The 19,099-nt window shown below is 50.6% G+C and overlaps 6 protein-coding genes across 6 annotated transcripts; 5 read left to right on the top strand and 1 right to left on the bottom strand.

Moving 5' to 3' along the window:
- Window positions 1-1,975: 1,975 nt before the first annotated feature.
- BKA67DRAFT_664794 (uncharacterized protein) lies at window positions 1,976-3,116 on the top strand (the record flags this gene model as incomplete). The annotated part of the gene is made up of 2 exons (XM_046108447.1): window positions 1,976-2,182; window positions 2,853-3,116. 2 exons carry the CDS (start codon window positions 1,976-1,978, stop codon window positions 3,114-3,116), a joined length of 471 nt encoding a protein of 156 aa, XP_045951454.1.
- A 4,582-nt stretch (window positions 3,117-7,698) lies between these two features.
- Window positions 7,699-8,199, top strand: BKA67DRAFT_613739 (uncharacterized protein; the record flags this gene model as incomplete). Its single annotated transcript, XM_046105415.1, has 1 exon — window positions 7,699-8,199. A coding segment is annotated over one exon (501 nt), but the record flags the coding sequence as incomplete, so codon positions are not given.
- A 1,002-nt stretch (window positions 8,200-9,201) lies between these two features.
- On the top strand, window positions 9,202-12,286 carry BKA67DRAFT_125189 (uncharacterized protein). Its single transcript, XM_046094966.1, has 7 exons — window positions 9,202-9,893; window positions 9,965-10,048; window positions 10,129-10,461; window positions 10,519-10,774; window positions 10,824-10,993; window positions 11,053-11,279; window positions 11,336-12,286. Exons 1-7 carry the CDS (start codon window positions 9,643-9,645, stop codon window positions 12,115-12,117), a joined length of 2,103 nt encoding a protein of 700 aa, XP_045951452.1. The 5' UTR covers window positions 9,202-9,642; the 3' UTR covers window positions 12,118-12,286.
- A 169-nt stretch (window positions 12,287-12,455) lies between these two features.
- Window positions 12,456-13,582, top strand: BKA67DRAFT_527508 (uncharacterized protein; the record flags this gene model as incomplete). Its single annotated transcript, XM_046098863.1, has 2 exons — window positions 12,456-13,092; window positions 13,170-13,582. The coding sequence occupies 2 exons, from the start codon at window positions 12,456-12,458 to the stop codon at window positions 13,580-13,582; spliced, it is 1,050 nt and encodes a 349-aa protein (XP_045951451.1).
- Window positions 13,583-14,018: 436 nt separating this feature from the next.
- BKA67DRAFT_541932 (uncharacterized protein) lies at window positions 14,019-14,444 on the top strand (the record flags this gene model as incomplete). Its single annotated transcript, XM_046101017.1, has 1 exon — window positions 14,019-14,444. One exon carries the CDS (start codon window positions 14,019-14,021, stop codon window positions 14,442-14,444), a length of 426 nt encoding a protein of 141 aa, XP_045951450.1.
- A 956-nt stretch (window positions 14,445-15,400) lies between these two features.
- On the bottom strand, window positions 15,401-18,963 carry BKA67DRAFT_664789 (uncharacterized protein; the record flags this gene model as incomplete). Its single annotated transcript, XM_046108446.1, has 2 exons — window positions 15,401-17,029; window positions 17,083-18,963. The coding sequence occupies 2 exons, from the start codon at window positions 18,961-18,963 to the stop codon at window positions 15,401-15,403; spliced, it is 3,510 nt and encodes a 1,169-aa protein (XP_045951449.1).
- Window positions 18,964-19,099: the final 136 nt, after the last annotated feature.

Raw genomic sequence — 19,099 nt, 5'->3', positions numbered from 1 at the left:
TGTGTGGCAATTTGCTTTGTACTGTTGGTTATAGGGACGTTGTATCCAGGTAGTGGGTGGACTGAGGAACGAGACAATGATCGATTGCCGAGTGACAACAGCGGTGTCTGTCTACGGCGAGATACATTTGGAAGTTGCATGGACTACGGTTGCCTGAGGCAGGAGGTATGTATGAATGGAATGGGCCGGCTGACTTTGGATTAGCGTCCTCTGACTACGGATTACCTCTGTTGTGGCCCAAGACAACAGTCGAAACGGTGATTCGTACAGCCAATAAAACATTCATCATTTGCAAAGCTTGATTGAATTAGATCGACAATCTGTAAGAAGACGACTGATTTGTTTTATACTATTGCAACGGTGTACAGTTTGAGATTGAATCTCCTATGTAAAAGGCACTAGGTTACATGGGTTGACTCACTAAGGTTAAGTATCAAGGGTTTGCTATAATTGCAGCCCGTACTTGCCCGACTGCTGATTCAGCCCGAGTCCACTGAATCTAGGATGCTTTTGGCGCATCGTGCACCCACCTGAATATTAGGATTGAGAAGGTTCCAACTGCTAGATATCACTAAATCATACTGCTAATGACTAGTCAGCTGTGAGAGTATGCGCAATGAAATTTGAGAATGCGTCAGTCAAAATGGCACGCGCGTTTGTTTTACTTAATTTGTTGATATTCTGGGTGAGAGAGTGCTGAAAACACCCGCAATTCGTCGATTTTCGTATCCCAAGCCCCAAGACTAGAAGTAGGGATTTCGAGCCCTTACTTATCCCTCTAACTTTACTGAGTACCACACGTAAGATGACGATTAATAATGAAGACATGTTCCAGATTATCATTAGTTAAAATAGGCCGGTTGACACTGATCGATCCAACATGTCAGTGGTTTCGATTTTTGTTTTGTCCACAACTAAACCATGGTTCAACCATCCTAGAAGATCTACCAGACGAGCCATTTAGAGGAGGGCTTCGTCACAATAATGGCCATGCTGATATTCAAGGCATCAGAACTCTACCAACTGAGGAAGAAATGAAGTCTCTCCGTGCTCTGTACCTACCAATAACGGAGACGTCTCTCTTCCATAAACCAGGTATTAGCGGACACATTGGCCGAGAGTTCCGACTAGTCTCGTACGTGATGGTACGATCGGACAGCTTCAAGATGCTGTTGCTGCACAAACTCATATTTTGCATGACGATAAAATGGCTGTAGTTTGTCCTGATAAGAGTAGCCTTGAAGCATATACATATCAAAACGCTGTGGTTCAAGACATGACTTTCGAGAAGATCGTGGTCTCGATCTACTTGTGAAATTCCGTCAACCGTACTTTTCAGAAACGCCAGGTACTACGTACTAAATGGTGGGCTCAGTCTAAGCGTGCAAGTGGGCAGTCTTGTCTGCACAATCTCTGAGGGCCGAGTTCTCTTCTTCGTAGTAACGCGATGCCACAGCCATTCTACCAGATTTGAACTCCAGACCTGAAGATCAGGACAATAATGAACAAGACCAATATGGGGCACTAGGAAAGCCGCTATTCGCAGGGAGTGACGAACTCGCTTTCATGCATTTGCGCTTCAGAGAGGTCACTGATAGTAATCCAATATAGGGCTTTAAATGGTTTCATGAGACACACGATCGCAGTTATCGTCTGCTGGTGATATTTCCTAGAGTTCTGCTAACTTCGTTCCAACACATCATGAAGTCACTTCAACGAACGTCGTAAACTCCGAGTCTGCCTTGAACACAACTGATTGATCCCAGCCACTGATCAAGTTCGTCCTCCCCAGTATTCGATGCGTCCTTGCTCATGAATATGAGAAGATACCTTGATTCGTAGCCATCAACGTAAGTAGACTCTCCAGCCGGTGCGAGTCTTATTCAACACGACTTGTTTAGGTCCCTAGTTGTGTGGCGCAATCTGCCCTGCTCCAGAGTACTATCAACTGTTCTGTGTAAAGGCACTCAAGGAGATGACCGTCGATTTCATTCTAGCTTTGCAATACGATGAGGTCAATGTCAACAACGACCCTCGTATTTTCTCTAATTATGGTCATATTGTGAGGAAGTCTAGCATGGATGGAGCAATGGATATGAAGACGTATTATATGCTGACTGAGGAGGATAATTCGAGCGCAGAGTCGGGCCATTCGTTGCCTTTGTCCATGGACGAGGTTAAGGTATGTCCCACTTGCCGTGGCGTATTGTCCGCAGAGCGATGTTGTATAGAGCATCCAAGAATTCATTTTCTAGTCTACTACCGAATACTTCAAGCTAGCAGAGCGCCTTGCAACTGTTCAGCGAGAGCTGACGGATCTTCAAACACCAAAGATACCGCCACTGCAGCGGCCCACAAGCTCGCAGATCGAATAGCCAAATCGATGCGGTTAAACTTGATGCCCTATTGCGTTGGCGAGGACCGGTTCAAGACGGAATTGTATCTATGGCGATACATAATCATTTACCTCGACAGGGCTCGTGAGAAGGAGCAGCAATTCAAGCGCGTTGCTAGCTTCATACTCAATTTACCCGGCGGCACATCGAGATCTGCACGGATCTTCAGAAAATCGGCGAAGATAGCAATGTCGCATCTCAACGCGAGAGCTTCGCATTGATGTTTACCCTTGACCTGGATAGGCGTATCGTTGTAGGTAAAATTTAGACTAGTTTGTTGATGTAGCACGGCATGCTGAACGGAGTTTTCAGAGCATTCGTGCGATTTAGTCCCCTTTCGACAATGCATAGTCTTTGAAATCCACGGCAAGAAATAGAGTCTCGCACCATATTATTTACTCACTTATGGGCTCTCGACCGGGCTGCTTCGCGCCCTGACCGGCCAGAGCTCAACAGAATAAAGAAGCTAAGGATGAAGAGCTCAAACAAGAAGTAGAACATCACATCGGGGCTGCACGTGAGCTTCTGGACTTTTCCCCTGGGATTCAAGTCCTCAAAACAGAAGTCAATACAGCCGAGACCTTCTTGCGCGACGGTGTCTTCTATGAGCCAGTGCCGCCGGAGGAATCGAAAGCCGTCATCATGTCGATGGAAAAAGAGTTCCTGGGCACCGGTCGCTGGTACAGACGTGTGCAACGGCCATCCCGTCACGGTAGGTGAGTGTGGAATTCCCATAGAGCAAGCACATTGTCCGGAATGTGAAAAGCCCCGTTGATAGTCGAAATCATGAGCCCGCAGATGGAGTGGCGGTCGCATTAGATCCACAAGAAGTAGCTAGTGGTGTCCAGGATATGGCACTTTGATCACGAAGTACTTGGTGTTTGGATTGTCGGGTTGTTCCTTTAAGTGGAAATAGCAGGTTACAAGCAGAAAATGCTATGGTTTTGACATCAAAGAAACGATCAAGCTTTAAGGGACATGGCTTGTGATAGGTTTCCATAGCACAAGTTTTATTTCACGGACTGAAAATACAGATACACAAATATCCAAAGACTATTTTCGCTTCTTTCACGATAAGAACAGCGTACGCGTGAATACGGCACCGCTTTGCGGATTTATACGCCATACTCCTTGACTTTGATATGTAAAAAAGGGTACTTGGTGTGCTTTGTTGTCTATATGATATCTGCAAGGCGGGCAAGGTTCCTTTGGATTGATGATTCTCGTTTCTCTATGAACAGTAGTTAAATTTCAGACATTACAAAATTACTTGATATCCATCCTCGTTAAATTGCCGCGACTATGAGCCTGTCTTTTCCTGGCCTGAGTATCTTGCGTAGACTGAGAAAGACCTAGATCCGACGCCGGTCAGGTGAACCAACATCTCCAACCGCTGTGCTAATAATACACGTATGGTCGAGCACCAAGCTAGACATATGTTTTGGTGGCTTAAATTAGCTCATAGTGCTTGGACTAACTTTAGAAATAACAATCACTACTTGCATACGGCGCACGTCCCTCGTCACGGAATTTCCTCCGGCACTGATAGTACGGTCCTGTCTGTGTGTTGTTCTAAATGGAGAGTGATAGCAGCACATGGAAATTACCTGTATTGCTGTCATCAATGGTTGCACATAAGCGTAGTGACTAATTAAAGACCTTTTCCCGTGCCAGGGGAGACCAAGATATTGACGCAGCCACAGGGGCTTTTCCAATCATTGACGTACTCAGTATACGGCACCGTCGCTCTCCTCGGGAGCATTGCACCGCCGAGATGCTCCGTATAACCACATATCATTAACCAAAATTTGCGGCTTCTTGGGCGTTTATATATGATGGTGGACGTCAACTGAATCCAATCCCAGTGCGCGCGCCATTCTATCAGGTTACAAGGCCAGATAGAGTTAGTTCCCAAATAAGCAGGCTATTCCTGACAGGTACCCGTCTATTTAACAGCAACTGCCGCTTTACTACTGGACAACAATGAAGAGCATGGCAGTCATTGGGTACTATTGGTAGCACTACCATATTAGTGCCCCTTAAATGGTGGGAATAACTGGGCACTATCTTAGACTTAGTGGCAGCATGGGCCCGGTAAGAGCAGAGCAATCGAACAGTTGAAATTGCCATTTCGTTTCGTACCACTGAAAACTTGAAGGCGTGGTAGTCATGGAAATCCCATAATGCTTTGCCTCTGATAGGTAAGGGCACATCCATCAACTTTACTACGGCAAATGTATCGGCGCCGAATTGAGACGTGACACTGAGGCACCTCGAGATCCCTGGGCGTGCCGAGGCGGCCGCTGTCGATCACTATCTGCTTCCGACAACAGCCCAAGGAGGAGTCAAGTTATTGCATCCACTGGCCACGTCCGTCAACGCCTAAGCCTTTCGGATCCCCGGCTGTGCATATAGTATGGTCTTCTCCCATGTCCACGATGAACGCGCAACAATAATTATCCCCATACACAATAACCATCAGCCAGGTCTAGATGAACTGAACAGTTGGCCGTTTTTGAAAAGAATTTTTTTTTTCCAATATTATCGTGCTTTTGTCCATCTCCCGAATTAAATGGATCCACCTGTGGGAGGGCAACGACTGTCGTTGCTGCATCAAATTTTCAAGACCGCGACGTCATGTCGTAGGAAAGTGCAGGCCCATAATGGGCATGTGCTAGCCCAGTCTGCGGAACGGAGTAGAATATTTGGCAAATCGAACAATTTGAGGTACATGCATCGTTCTGTAAGCTGCGAGGTTGTTGATATTGCATAGCACGAACTGTAAGTTTGCAGGTCGCGGGATTCCTTCCCGTGCGTCGACTAATTTCAGAATGCACCCCTGATCATCCGTTCCTGGCTTACCCCACAGAATAAGCCCCTGCAGTATCCATGAACTGCTGTCAACGATTGCCTATTCGGGATGAGTGTTGCCTGTCAAGACGATCTAATGATCTAACTTGTCAACGATCAGTCTGCTCCCGGCTCGTATGCTGGGTCCGTCCGCCCTGGTACGGGCGATCAGAATTAGAGCCCACCAGCTCCCACAACGTCGTAAGCAGCACACCGGTTCTCAGGTGTAGTGATGGTGGATAGGAGTATCATGATCGCTCAGCGAGAGATTCCTCAGGGGATCATGCCCGTCTCGTTGTGCGACTTTAAAGATGGGCGGTTCCCTCTCTGCATCCAGTCTCCTTTCCCTTACTTCTGCATCATTCAACTAGCCTGTTGTTTAATCGTGCGTCTAGCACAGTCACTCTTTATCGGCAGTTTTATACGCCAATCCATTCATTAATAACAATCACTCTTTCACACTTATACGATGCTCTTTTCGTCTCGCGGCCCCTTGGCCGTGGCATTGGCAGCCTGTTCGGTAGCCTCTGCTACACCTCATGCCCTCGCCCCACGAACGGGCCTCAACCTCGACCTGGGTCTTCTCAGCGAGCCCACCAGTGTCGATATCAGCCTAGACACTGACCTGACTGGTCTGACGTTGGTCGAGGGTATTCTTGTCGGTGCTGTTGTCCCTCCCGTCGCTGCCGTTGGTGCCGAGGTCGACCTCATCGTCAAGTGCAACAAGGGATATACAAAGGGAGATATCACTGCATCCGTCTCCGTTCAAGACCTTATTCCTTCTCTAAGTCTCAGTCTGAAGGACATCGAAGCATACTTGGATCTCGACCTTTATGTCGGTATTGCCACCACCGTTGCCGTCAATCTCTTCACACCTGTTGCTCCAATTCAGCTCCCTATCATCGCTGGTGGCCTCGAACTCAATGCTCTTGTCTCCGTTGACCTTGTCCTCAGCCTCGATGCCGCCATCGATGTCAGTGCTGGTGTATACATCAAGCTTACTGAGGACGCCCTCCTCGAGATTGACATCCTGAAGGGTGAGATTCTGAAGGCCGACTTCACTGGGCTGGCTGTGAAGACTCTGCCTATTGAAGTTCGCATTGGATGCGCCAGGGTACAGGCAGATCTCCGTGTACGTATCCAGGCTGGTGTTGTGGCCGCAGTCGATATCGACGACCTGATCAACGACCTGATTCCTCTGGGCATTGACCTTCCCGATATTGGTGTTGGTCTCGAACTCGGTGTCTACGCCAACCTCGTCGAGTACGTTGGTCTTTTCTGCGATACTCCTAGCTGCCCCTTGGCCAAGGAGTCCTATGGCCTCAACGTTGGTGTTGTCGCCGGACTTGATGTCGAGGTTGAGGACCTTCTTGACCTCACCCTTGCTCCCACAGTTTCCGTTGCTCTCCTTACTCTGCCTACTACCACCCACTGTAGCCAGTCAGGTGGCACCGCCGTCGCCACGCTGCCGCCTAAGATCGGTGTCCCATTGGTATCAGGCACCGCTTCCGTCCCCGCTACTTCTACTAGCAACTCCGGTCATGAGTCTGGCTTAGCTGGCCCCTCCAAGGCTGGTTCCAAGTCCGGTACAGTCACTGTCAGCGCCAACGGACCGACTGGAACTGCTACTACGACATACGGCTCTGAGCTTGTCACATCTACCGTGAAGAGTACGGCCTACTACACTATCACAAGCTGCGCTGCCTCCGTCGCCAACTGTCCCGCAAGCTACCAATCCGAGCAGACCGTGGTTAAGACCATCGATGTTTACACCACCGTCTGCCCCATCACTGCTTCCCTTACTGCTCCTGCCAGCTACAGCTCGTCGGCTGCTGCTCAGAGCTCTTCGGCCGACTTTACCATCGTCACAGATGTGACCACCCTGGTTCCTTGTTCTTCTACTGCCACATTCACCCCTCCCGCTGGCGTCACTTCATACCCAGGCTCCAGCACCCCTGCTGCCTCTTCCCCGACCAAGCCTGCCGGTAGTGCTTCCACCAAGCCGGCTACTGTTGTTTCTTCCACCAAACCGGCTACTGGTGCTTCTTCCACCAAGCCCGGTACCAGTGTTTCGACCAAGCCCACTACTGGCGCTTCTTCCACTAAGCCTGTCGAGTACATTATCAGCACGGTCTACAGCACCCACTCTTATACCATTACATCGTGCGCTGCTAGCATCACCAACTGCCCTGTTGGGAAGACTACCACGGAGGTTGTAGCCGTTTCGACCACTGTATGCCCTGTGACCGAGACTGAGACTGGAAAGACCTCAGCTACCAAGGCTACTGAGACCTACTCCGCAGGGAGCTCTTCCACCAAGCCTGCTCAGTCTACTCATTCTGCTGAAACGTCGACCAAGCCTGCTCAGTCGACCAACTCCGTCGGAACCTCGACCAAGCCTACTCAATCTACCTACCCAGTTGAGAACGCTTCCACGAAGCCTGCCGACTCGACTTACCCAGTTCAGAGTAACACCAAGCCCATTGAGTCCACCACCAAGCCTGCTCAGTCCATTACCGTGCCTGTCGAGAGCACCACCAAGCCTGCTCAATCCACTACCGTACCCGTCGAGAGCGCCACCAAGCCTGCTCAGTCTACATATCCCGTCGAGAGCGCCACCAAGCCTGCTCAGTCCCTTACCGTGCCTGTCGAGAGCACCAAGCCTGCTCAGTCTATTACCGTGCCTGTCGAGAGCACCACCAAGCCTGCTCAGTCCACTACCGTACCCGTCGAGAGCGCCACCAAGCCTGCTCAGTCTACATATCCCGTCGAGAGCGCCACCAAGCCTGCTCAGTCCACTACTAAGCCAGTCGAGAGCACCACCAAGCCTGCTCAGTCCACTACCGTACCCGTCGAGAGCGCCACCAAGCCTGCTCAGTCTACATATCCCGTCGAGAGCGCCACCAAGCCTGCTCAGTCCACTACTAAGCCAGTCGAAAGCGCCACCAAGCCCGGCCTCTCTACTTACCCGGTAGAGAGCGCCACTAAGCCCGGCCAGTCCACTTACCCGGTCGAGAGCGCCACTAAGCCCGGCCAGTCCACTTACCCGGTCGAGAGCGCTACCAAGCCCGGCCAGTCCACTTATCCCGTCGAGAGCGCTACCAAGCCTGCTGGGTCCACTTATCCTGTTGGAGGCGCCTCCTCGACCAAGCCTGTCGGCGGTGCTCCTACAATTTCTACATACCCAGCCGTTGGTGCTTCTTCCACAAAGCCCGTCGGCAGTGTATCTACCCAGCCTGCCAGTGGCTACCCTGGCTCATCGGAGGCACCATACCCCACATACCCGGCAGGCGGAAACCCAAGCAGCGGCAGCGGAAACGGCTATGGTAACTCGACCATCGCTTATCCTACCACTATCAGCAGCTCAGTGTCCAAGCTGAGCACTGCTTCGGGCTACCCAACAACCAAGACGTCCGCATCTTCATACCCTACAGCTACCGTGGTGACTGCTGGTGCTAGCAAGATGGTGCCGAGCCTCGCCCTGTTCGTAGTTGCTGCCGTGGCTTTGCTCTAAGAACTTATGGAAGTCGGAGGTACATATGACACGCCCGGTCTAGAGGCTGATTGGCTGTAATCTTAATGTAATCAATAGTGCATGTGTATAAATTGCTGCTTGTGCACGTGTGTGGCTATTCTGTATGTTCAATACAATATCGATTCAAATACACCTCGAGATGAATGACGTGCGCAACCGTGGTTCTCTATGCTGTCACACGAATGCTAAAACATCAATACTGCCAATGTCCCAGGTGGACAGCTTTACGGAGTCGTCGGGTGTGCTTTCAGCGAGTTTGACATTAGCATTCTATCGCTCCGACGATATCAGAGCATTTGTGACGTATGTCAGAGCACCGGCTCCAAGAAATGGCGGAACTGTTACAGTATCCGCAGATTGATTGGTGTTATGTACGTAAAGATGATCCATCAGGTATGTTAGTCAGGACTCCTTACTATATCGGGCAGGCGAGTACGTTAGCGCCTAGCACCCATTTAATCTGGGGTAGTCCCTTCAGCCGCTGGAAACGCGGATCCAGTCATTGGTTCAAGAATGTTAATAAGCCGTTCGGATTATGTACGTAATGTCATCAGCTCGCCCAGATACAAGATAATTGAGCCATTTCAAAACTCGTAGGTTTACATGGTTTGCACGATCAAGCAACGCAACCACCGAGAGCTCTTTATATGAACAGCCACAACGTGGCTCACATGTGACAAAATCCTCCCGGCGGAAAACGGCGGGGCTAGCAGCCAATGAAAGCCGCTTATGTGGGTCTTCAAGTACTCTCTTTAAACTGCCCATATCCTATGGTTCTCCAGCGTTCTCCGCCGGCTACCTCGTTCGAAGTTCATCCCATCGTACGACCAGGTAATTCCGAGAGACAGTCACAGTGACAGTATGGCAGGAGAAGAGCAGCCGCCCGGGTCTGAGAGACCCACAGAAGAGGCCCAACCTGTGGCCAGTGCTGAAGGCCCACGGTCGTCGAAGCGCAAGGCCACTAAAGCCGAGAAGGATGAAGCCGGCGACAAGAATAACGGTAGTCAGAAACGCCGCAGACGTGTCTTCTCGTGCCAATCTTGTCAAAGACTCAAGTGCCGATGTGAATATGACCCTGGATCCCAGGCATGTCACCGTTGCGTAACTCTAAGGTCCGTTCAAGCAGGGTGGCAAAGAGATCACAAGTCATGGTTGTGTGAAGGCTCTAAAACTTGACTTACAGGATCGAGTGTTCGCTCAAGGGTGAGATCCTTGATATCCCTGCGCATCCCAAAACTGTGGAAAATGCGACGAGTATTGAAGAACGGTGAGTTGCCAGCTTACCCTGCAGTGACCGCTCAATCACTGCCGCATAATTCTAAACCAATCTGATTGATCTGTAAACAGACTTGGTCGTCACGAAAAGTCCCTGGCCGAAATCAAGGGCATGATCGAGTTTGTGTCCCGTCAGTTTGGACTTGCCGGAGCCGGCGAACTTCAGAAGATTAGAGCGCCAGATGGAGAAGCTGGCACTGATTCACCGAGTTCCGTTCAAGACGATGACAGCCCGGAGAATATAGCAGATCCCGTTGATCTCGGCATCAAGTCTGCACCAACCGTGGTGCTCAGAGAGATCGGGGAGCACGTCACTCAAGGGTACAGAAGACTTGAGCACGTGAAGCTTGACCTGGTACAATTGCAACTCTTAAACGAGCAAACAGCCAACGAACTGTGCCGGCTGTAGGTCGCTATTTTGCCCAACATGAATTCGGTTATGTTGCTAACGGACCATGCCAGCTTCCTGAGACACCACGGGCACTTGCTGTCAGTCTATGATACTACAGACTCGCCCAGCCGGGATATTAGAGAGCTCTCTGCATTCCTTCACAGCGTTTGCTGTCTCTGTGCGGTTCTCTATCGTGAAGATCTTTGTGGTACACCCATGCATAGACAGGTGTATGAGCAGGTTCGGATCACTCTGGGCCAAGCCCTCCTATCAAGTCCTCTCAACCTCGAAGAGATAAATGCTATCTTGGTCATGAGTGACCATGCGGTAAGTTCTCTGAATGAGTCAATAGTTTGCTGCGTGCTGAATAGTTTAGGATGGGCCAGAATACATTGATAGCTGGCTATTGACCGGCTACTGTGTCAAACAGGCCATGCTCAGCATTAGCTTTTCCAAGATCGTAGGCAACATCAAGCGCGGAACATCGACTATCCAAGATCGTCAGGCGATCCATCTTTGGTCCACTATTTGTTTACATCACCTCCAGTAAGTTTTCCAGGCTTTTTAGAAAGATTTATCAGCACTGATAATTGATAATTAAATAGCTGGTCGGCCACGACTGGGAGACCTTCCGTGCTGCATGTACCCTATATCAATCAATGTAACATTCTATTGAGCTTCTACCAAGCAAGCATGCAAGATGGCATGCTTGTTGCAGAGATACTGTTATATTCAGTATTACATCAGAAATTATCGCGGCGGTCTTATTTGGATACGAACGGCGAGTGCGATGACTTTAAAGTCTGGAAGCAGAAGTGGAATCATCTCATGTGTAAGTATCACACCCAATGGAGTTGGGCGGAGTTCTAATTTTCTTGACTTTTCTAGCTCTTTCGACGGCGTCAATGCTGCGTATTGGCTACTATGCTGCATATTTGATACTGGCGGTGCGAGCTTTAGAAGAGCGCGGTGATGCCATGAGTCTGAAAACGTTTCTCTCTAACCCGCCGTTTGGTTCACCTGCGAACAGCACCTCCAACGTCTCGGATGCCAAAGGTGCAAAAAATACTACCCAGATGTTGCAATTCCATACCGCCAGATACGCCCAATCCGTTCTCGAAACCTTTGTGGAGATGCCCCCTTTCCTCATGGACACAATTCCGACGTACTTATGCCTCGTCATTGGATACTCTGCCCTCATCTTGGCGCACTACGATGAGAACCAGTCAAAAGTTTCAGCAGAAGTTAGTATCAGGTTGATATCGCGACTGGAGGAATGGTGTATGCGGACACCGAGCAAGTCATGGGCTATCAAATTCGCAACATTGGCCAGGCAGAAGGTTGAGTCCAGAACAGGCGCAACGAGACCGCACCACGAGATCAGAAAGCAGGCTTCTACTGAACACGACCGTCGACATCCTGCTGCTTGGAGTGCTTCGGATATATCGATGCCAGCGTTTCCGGTTGGAGGAGAACACGGCGCGACACCTTCATCCTTGTCAGATCATCGTACTTATGATGGCGAGGAGTTTGTAGGCGGAACGGACAATTTCCAAATGGCCTCTGATCCTCTTCATCTTGGATATGAAATCTCGCAGCCGGTCATTCCCAGTATGGAAGATTTCTTTGGTGGAGGCTTTCTTGATTTCATGCGGCAAACTCGAGGTTAAGGATTGCACAAAACACGGTGGAACCTGCACAGTCCAGCATTAGTCACTATGATCTGAAGCTATAGTAGGATGCTATCATGTGCGGCAAGGACATGTGAGCCTGTTTGGTTCATTATATCTGTGGATCAATTATCCACTCTTCCAAAGCCGGCCCAGAATTATATAGCTATCTTGACAATCACTGATTTGTAAGCAGTGCTGACAATTCGATGTCGCTGCACGGCCATGGTTCATCCGGTCCATTACTATAAGTAGGACTTCTACTGGCTGGCATCTACGGACGACGCGGTCGAATCATCAGCATAGGAGCACAGGCACTGTTTTCAGACTTTAACGAGATGAAGCAGAAGAGCGTTCTTGTGATCGGTGCGAACGGCTATATTGGTTCCGCAGTATGCCGTGCTTTCACTCGAGCAGGATGGCGGGTCTTCGGGCTCATTCGTCGCAAGGAAGCCGCTGGAGTTCTGGCACTTGACGAGACAATACCAGTCGTGGGATCTTTGTCTGACCCTACCGCTTTGGGCGACGTAGTCCTCAGTCACAGTAAGACATTCGACGTTATTGTTGGATGTACAGAGCCTCCAGAATATGTTTCGCATATCCGCGAGGCATTGGCATTTATTCGCCATATCTCCGAGGCCAGTAATCTTCACCAGGTGCGACCGCTTGTTCTCTGGAGCTCGGGCTGCAAAGACTATGGGACCACAGCTGTCGATGGAGCACCAGATCTCAGTGCTCATACAGAAGCTTCTGCGATCGATCCTCCTAGCGTTTTGGTCTCACGGGCCACGCACTCCCTCTTGATGCTTGAACAAACCGATCTGTTTGATGCCGCCGTCCTGCGACCAACAAATGTCTTTGGGCACAGCAGTAGTTATTATGGAAATATGTTCGCGTGGGCGGCCAGCAATGCTGCTCGCGGTGCAGGAAGATTGACTCTGAGAGGGATCGACCGTAAAAGCATCATGCATGCAAGTTAGTCTCCACCGAATCCTGCCATCTAAACAGTTCCGAGCCTTGGCCTCGTGGTGGCAGAAAGCTAATCATATCAGTGCACGTGGATGACTGTGGTGAAGCGTATGTCGCGCTTGCCGAGCATCAAGATCGCGCTGCAGTCGCTGGACAGTGTTTCAATATCTCTGCCCGTAGCTACGAAACGGCAGAGACAGTCCTCAATGCATTGGCCAAGGAATATGGGTTTCCAGATGGCGCGAGTTTTGCCCCCACAGTTGATGGTGCTGAAGTAGACTTCAGCTTGGCGGTCTTGTTCGGTTTTAGTCAGTGGGTAGGGAGCGACAAGATTAGAACGTTGACCTCTTGGAGCGACCGGCGAATGCTGTTCTCCGACAACCTGGGTGTGTACCGCAGATCATATGAAGCTGCAGTCGCCGCAGAGCATCAAGATCTTGCAAGGGTGCAGGCACGTCAAAAGATATGGCAGGAAAAGGGTCCGCTAGCCGACTAATTGATTTCATCATAGTGGTGTGTCTAAATTGCACTTGAAGATATCTCACCCAAGGTAGACTCTTTTGATGTATAAAGAAAATCATCCAACTACAATGCTTCCTTGTCCGTTGTCGAGCGTCGTACGACAGCACTTTAGTAGCACATTCTTTGTCAGGGGCATCACATGCATACTCAAGGTAATAAGGGCCCTCTTTGAACATTTCCGTGGGCAAACTTCTTTGGCATGTTTGCAATTGACCAGCGCCCTCCCTGACAGACCACAGCCTCAACCCCCGGAAAGAAAAACAAAACCCTCCTAGTCTGCACAATCAAACTTCAATAATCTAAACAATCAGAAAAGCTACCACGGACATCCCAAGACACAAGTCAAACTACAAATATCTTATTCTACCAGCAACCAAAAAAAAAAAAAAAAAAATCCCCCCACCCCCAAAATGCTCGTGCTACAATTCGCCGCCATCGGTCTTCTGACCTCGGGCGCGAAGGCAGGCCAGGCCCGAGGGACCTGGCTGAGCGGAAGCCAGTACACCAATAAATGCGGCGACACGACCTGGGATATGGGCACCAGCGCCACGTCGCCGCTGGCGAGCGACTGCGATGCCCTGGTCAAGTGGATGGAGGGCGGCACGGGCGGCGTCATGCTGTCGGGCTTGAAGACCGACGGGCCCAACCTCGTCCACCGCGAGGGCAGCTGCTCGTTCATGGTGACGCCCGAGAGCGCCGGCCCGTTCTACGTCGGCCGCGACGACATGGCGGACCTGGTGCGCGACTCCGTCGCCCGGTGGGCGAGGGACGGGAGGGTCGGGGGCGGCGGTGCCACGCGGTGTGGGGACATGTCGATTACGTGGTCGGTCGGCTAGGCGTACATTGTGTGAACAGCGGTGGTTGTTAGATAGAGGGGTGACCCGTATGTTTATCTGGAGGATTTTCAGCGGGAATCGCGATTTGGAGTTTGATGATCCCATGGCGGCCGGTCTTCCAAGACGTCGGTGTGGATCGTCTTCTGGGCCCCAGACGTTGGACGTCTGTGCAGATTGACTTGTTACCTTCCGGTTCTCCCGGAGTTCTCTAATTATTTCGATTCCGATGCATGGAGGATGTGGTAGTTTCTTCTTTGAATGTTGCCAACTGCCCCTCGATGGTCATTATAGACTCGAAAATCCATCACGATTGCATCTCTGTGATGAATATTAGCGAGCGAGAGATAGAGTTTAGAATCGGAAAGCAAACTAGACACGATCGTGTTAACTGATTTTCCATCTTCAATGGCCGGTCAGGGACGAGATACAGATATTAATGATCGAAGGCTGTTCTGTTCTCGTTTAGCAGCGGCTCTCATGCAGCTACGAATAGGCCTAAAGACAATGATTGAACAGATAAGAGTAGAGTGGAGAGAAAGCTTGCTCAGATTCGCAGGCTAGCAGTATCTCACGTAATAACAAGCATACCGAATTAAACCTTGAGCATATTTATTCCAAGGTAGTACAACATTGAAGACTGGGATGTGTAGTTTCCATTACATAGCATTGGTAATGCCTGCTGATTCAACAACGCCGCATGACTCCACGCTGCCGAGTCCCTAAGACCCCAGACTCTACAAGTCAAACTGACAACAAAAATTCCAGTCCCGCATCAAAGTGGTATCGTTAATGGTGCCTTCACCAAGATCTATCAACGCCAACTAAAAATAAATGGAGACAAGAGTAACACTGACACCTCAAATACTCAAGCGGCCGTGGTAGAGGATAAGAATACCCAACCATCACTAAATCATGCCAGGCGTCCCGTTTTCTGTTCCAGCAAGAAATGTCTGAGCTCACTCAAAATCGCCATCGTCATCATCAACATTCCCGGATTTTGCTCTCCATTCAGCCATTTCCGCCACAGGTACACGTCCTCGGAGCCATCTAAGCGTAGCCTCAGTACCACGTTCGAGTACATTCCATCTAGGAACCCTGAAGCGATTGCCGCTGACTTCAAGGCGCTCGAAGGGCTGCAGGCCCAGCCGCGGGTTGAGATGTGCGATATCGTTATTTTCTGCCGCGACAATCTTTAATCCTGTAACCCAATCTGGGTCCAGGTCTTCCAGATGGTTATTGGAGACAAGTAACACCTCGAGGCTCGGGAACGCATCGCGTAATGCTGGAAGCGAAACGATACGGTTGAAAGAGATATCGAGCTTCTGCAAGTTGGGTGCTCGGAGGTGAGTGACCAGAGGAGCTAAGCTAGTGATGTGGTTGTAAGACAAATTGAGTTCCTTGAGTGCTGTCAAGTCAAGCTCCTCACACAAATAACCTTCGCCAACGAATTGGTTGTGGGATATATTCAAAGATGAAAGGGTATCGGCAAAGAAGGACAGCGAGTTTGGAAAATTGGTGAAGACGTTATGCTGAAGGCGAACCTCGCGAATAGTTTGGTCAACCACAAGCTTTGAGCAAACGACTGGGTGAAGTGATGAGGATTTGGTGTTGGCGCGGTCAAGTATTCCACCAGGCTTGATGGGCCATGTCTGACTACCTAGGGGATTTGACCTCTCTCTGACGGGCGATTGTGGGGCGGATGTTGGAGGCGTTGCAAAGTCGTCATTCTCCGAGCGGCTGTCCTCGTTGTCGTCATTGTCAGCAAGTGGTGCTTGCAGACTGTTCAGTGATTCATATGTGGACAGTGATCGTGAACCCGAAGGGTCGAAGCCGTTGCCAAACTGTTCAACCCCACCTTGAAACTCAGCCAATGGCTCAAGTCTCGCTGCCAAGCTGTCCTTGAGCTCGTCGGTTGTCATGGAGGTGAATTTCTTGTCCTTTAAGGGGTTGCCCACTATGCGCAACAGTGTCAAAGCATTCATGCGCGCAATCTCCGGGGGCACGACACGAATGTCATTGCTGGTGAAATCAGCCGATTTCAAATTTTCCAAACTAGCAAAGCCATCTGGAATGGCGGTTATACTGTTCTCGGCGGCATTGAGTGTATGAAGGTTTCCCCAGGAGCTGATGTCGGGCAAAGACTGCAGACGGTTCGATGAGATGGTAACTTGAAGCAACGAAGGCATTGAGATTGGGCCTAATGCAATCAAGCTCAGTTGGTTGCTAGACACATCAAGAGTTTGCAAGTTGGGTAGAACCTCAACCTCTACATCCAGTAATGTGCCAGCCAACCTGTTTTTGTGAGCAAAAAGTTCGATGAGGGGCAGTTTGGCAAGTGTTCCGAATGGTAAAGATTCGAGAGCGTTCTCATTGAGGTTTAGCACGCGAAGCCGGGTCAGTTTGTCAAAACTATCGGGCAAAGCAGTTATCTCATTGCCCTTCAAATCCAAGATCTCCAAGTTCTCCAAGGATGAAAGGCTGGAGTCTAGCTTGCCGTACAGGAGATTGCCACCTAGCTTCAAGTCGCGCAATGACCGGACTTGAGAAATAACCTCGAGACATCCATTGGCAAGTTTGTTTTGTGCCTAAAACGAGTTAACGAGGCACGAGCGGGCCCTGGTCAAGAACTGCGACTCACCAAGTTCAAAGAGGTGAGTTGTTGGAGCCGCCTCAAACCTAGAGGCACAGCTATTAGTGTATTGCCGTGTAAATCTAGAGCCTCCAGGCCCCCAAACTGGTGTCCTCTACTGTCCTCATCGTCGGCGAAATCCATAGGGTCAGTATCAGGGAATATTGAATCATCAAGCATTTCGAGCTCATTGTCGGCCGCGACGAACCGAGTGAGGTCCATGCTTTCTGCCCAGCTTGCGCCATGGCCTACAGACTCAAGATCATACATCTTGACGACCTCATCAGGTATCTGCTTCAGTCCCATGGCAGCAATGTTCAGTCTGCCGGTAGTTCGGCCCATGTCAATTCGAGACTGCATGACCCTCCGATTCGAGGTTTCAAAATGTGCCTGGTTGAAAGGATCATCTGAAAGACCAAAATCAAATGTGTTGTCAGTGGGAATTAGGGGCGACTTCAAAGGAGCAACTCCTACACCGCCAGAAACCTGTCGTAAAGCAGTTCGCTTAGCGGCTTTCGCTTTAGCAATCTGGTCGCGCAGCGCGGCAGAAGATTTGCGTGCGGTCGTGGTATTCTGGGCGTCTTCTGCAGAGTCAAACGTGAGTGCTGTAGAAGCGGTCGACGCACTGGAAAGATTGCGGTCCTCGGTCGATACATTTGTGTTGGTCGTCGCTGCAGAACGAACTGAAGCCAATGAGACTTTACGAGATTGTCGCGCTGGAAGGTCATGTGCCTTGGTGTCCGGTTGGCTCAACGCTGTGATTGATGGTTTCTTTACCAACCCATTGATCGAAGCTCTTGATCTGAGTGGGCGTGCAGTCGAGGGCTTTGCTCCAGATTTGGAGGGGGCAGCTTCTTCTACTTTCTTCTCAGGACTTGATGTGCGAGATGCTAATGCGGAGAGTGGCGGGTTTGAAGGGATTCTACTTGCTGCCGAGGCTGGCTTAAAGTTGGGGGGTTTGGCAATACCAGACACTCTTCTGGACGGCGTTCCTTGCACAGTAGATAATGGTGGCTTGTAAGAACTTGACGAGGCTCTGAAGTTTGTGTATGAGGCGTCTAATGGTTCCGAGCTGGAACCCGGCCGGCTCAGAGACTTGCCGTTGGAGCCATCGGACTGGTAGCTTGAGCCAGGTCTGGATCCAACGCTGGTAGCCCGGGAAGCTCTCGAAGATGGTCTCCTCGACGATGGGTCATGGTCAAAGAAGTTGGTGTTGCGCTTGGCTACAGGAGACGAGGGCAAATGGGAAAGTGTTTCCATGGTTCTCTCGGCGAGTGATGGCCTCGCTTTCCTAGCTGCAAGACGTATGCTCAGAGCGTCGAGTGTAAGGCCATCTTCGGTGGAACTGGCCAAGGGAGGCAAGACATCTTGTGCGTCTTCCTCATCAATGGCAGACTCGGCCTGAAAAGCGGACACGAATTGCCCGGATGGTCGTCTCCTAGGAACAAGGGGTTTCCTAAACTGTCCATCCTGGGCGTCCAAGGCGGCGCGCTCGCGGCTAGGCTCCCGAGATAAACTTGTATCCCTGGCACGACGAGAAGCAACAGGAGGGAGGTTTGTCCTCCCGGGTGTCCGAAGTGTGGACGGGGTTGTGGGATTGGATCCCCTAAGCTGTTCCCTGGAAGTAGGTGTCCTCAGCCGGGAGGTGTTGGCAGTAATGGGAGACCGCGGTTCGGCGGCTGGCTTTGATTGGGCGAAGCGACCTCGAAGACCTTCCGTGGAGGCGGCGGGGCGGAGGGTCGGTGCAGCAGCAGCAGCAGCAGCAGGAGCACGAGTAAGAGCAAGAGCTGGGATAGTTGAGGCTCGTGGCTGTGGCAGACGCGATGTAGGCCTAGGAAGAGCGCTGGACCTGTTTGGAGCGGCCGACGTGCTCAGACGTCTCTGATCCATGCCTGTGGTCTGCTTGGTATATACGTCTCGTCGTGTCGTCCCTTGACCACGGCTCATGCGTCGCGTTGCGGTTCGGTTCGGTTCGTGTCGTTCCGTTTCGTCAGTGGATGGCAACCAAGAGAAAGGGCCCGGCCTC

The sequence above is a fragment of the Truncatella angustata genome (genome assembly GCF_020726525.1).
Source record: "Truncatella angustata strain MPI-SDFR-AT-0073 chromosome Unknown BKA67scaffold_12, whole genome shotgun sequence".
Taxonomy (NCBI): domain Eukaryota; kingdom Fungi; phylum Ascomycota; class Sordariomycetes; order Amphisphaeriales; family Sporocadaceae; genus Truncatella; species Truncatella angustata.
The sequence above is the reverse complement of the archived record's forward strand: the minus strand, read 5'-3'. Positions and strand labels throughout refer to the sequence as shown.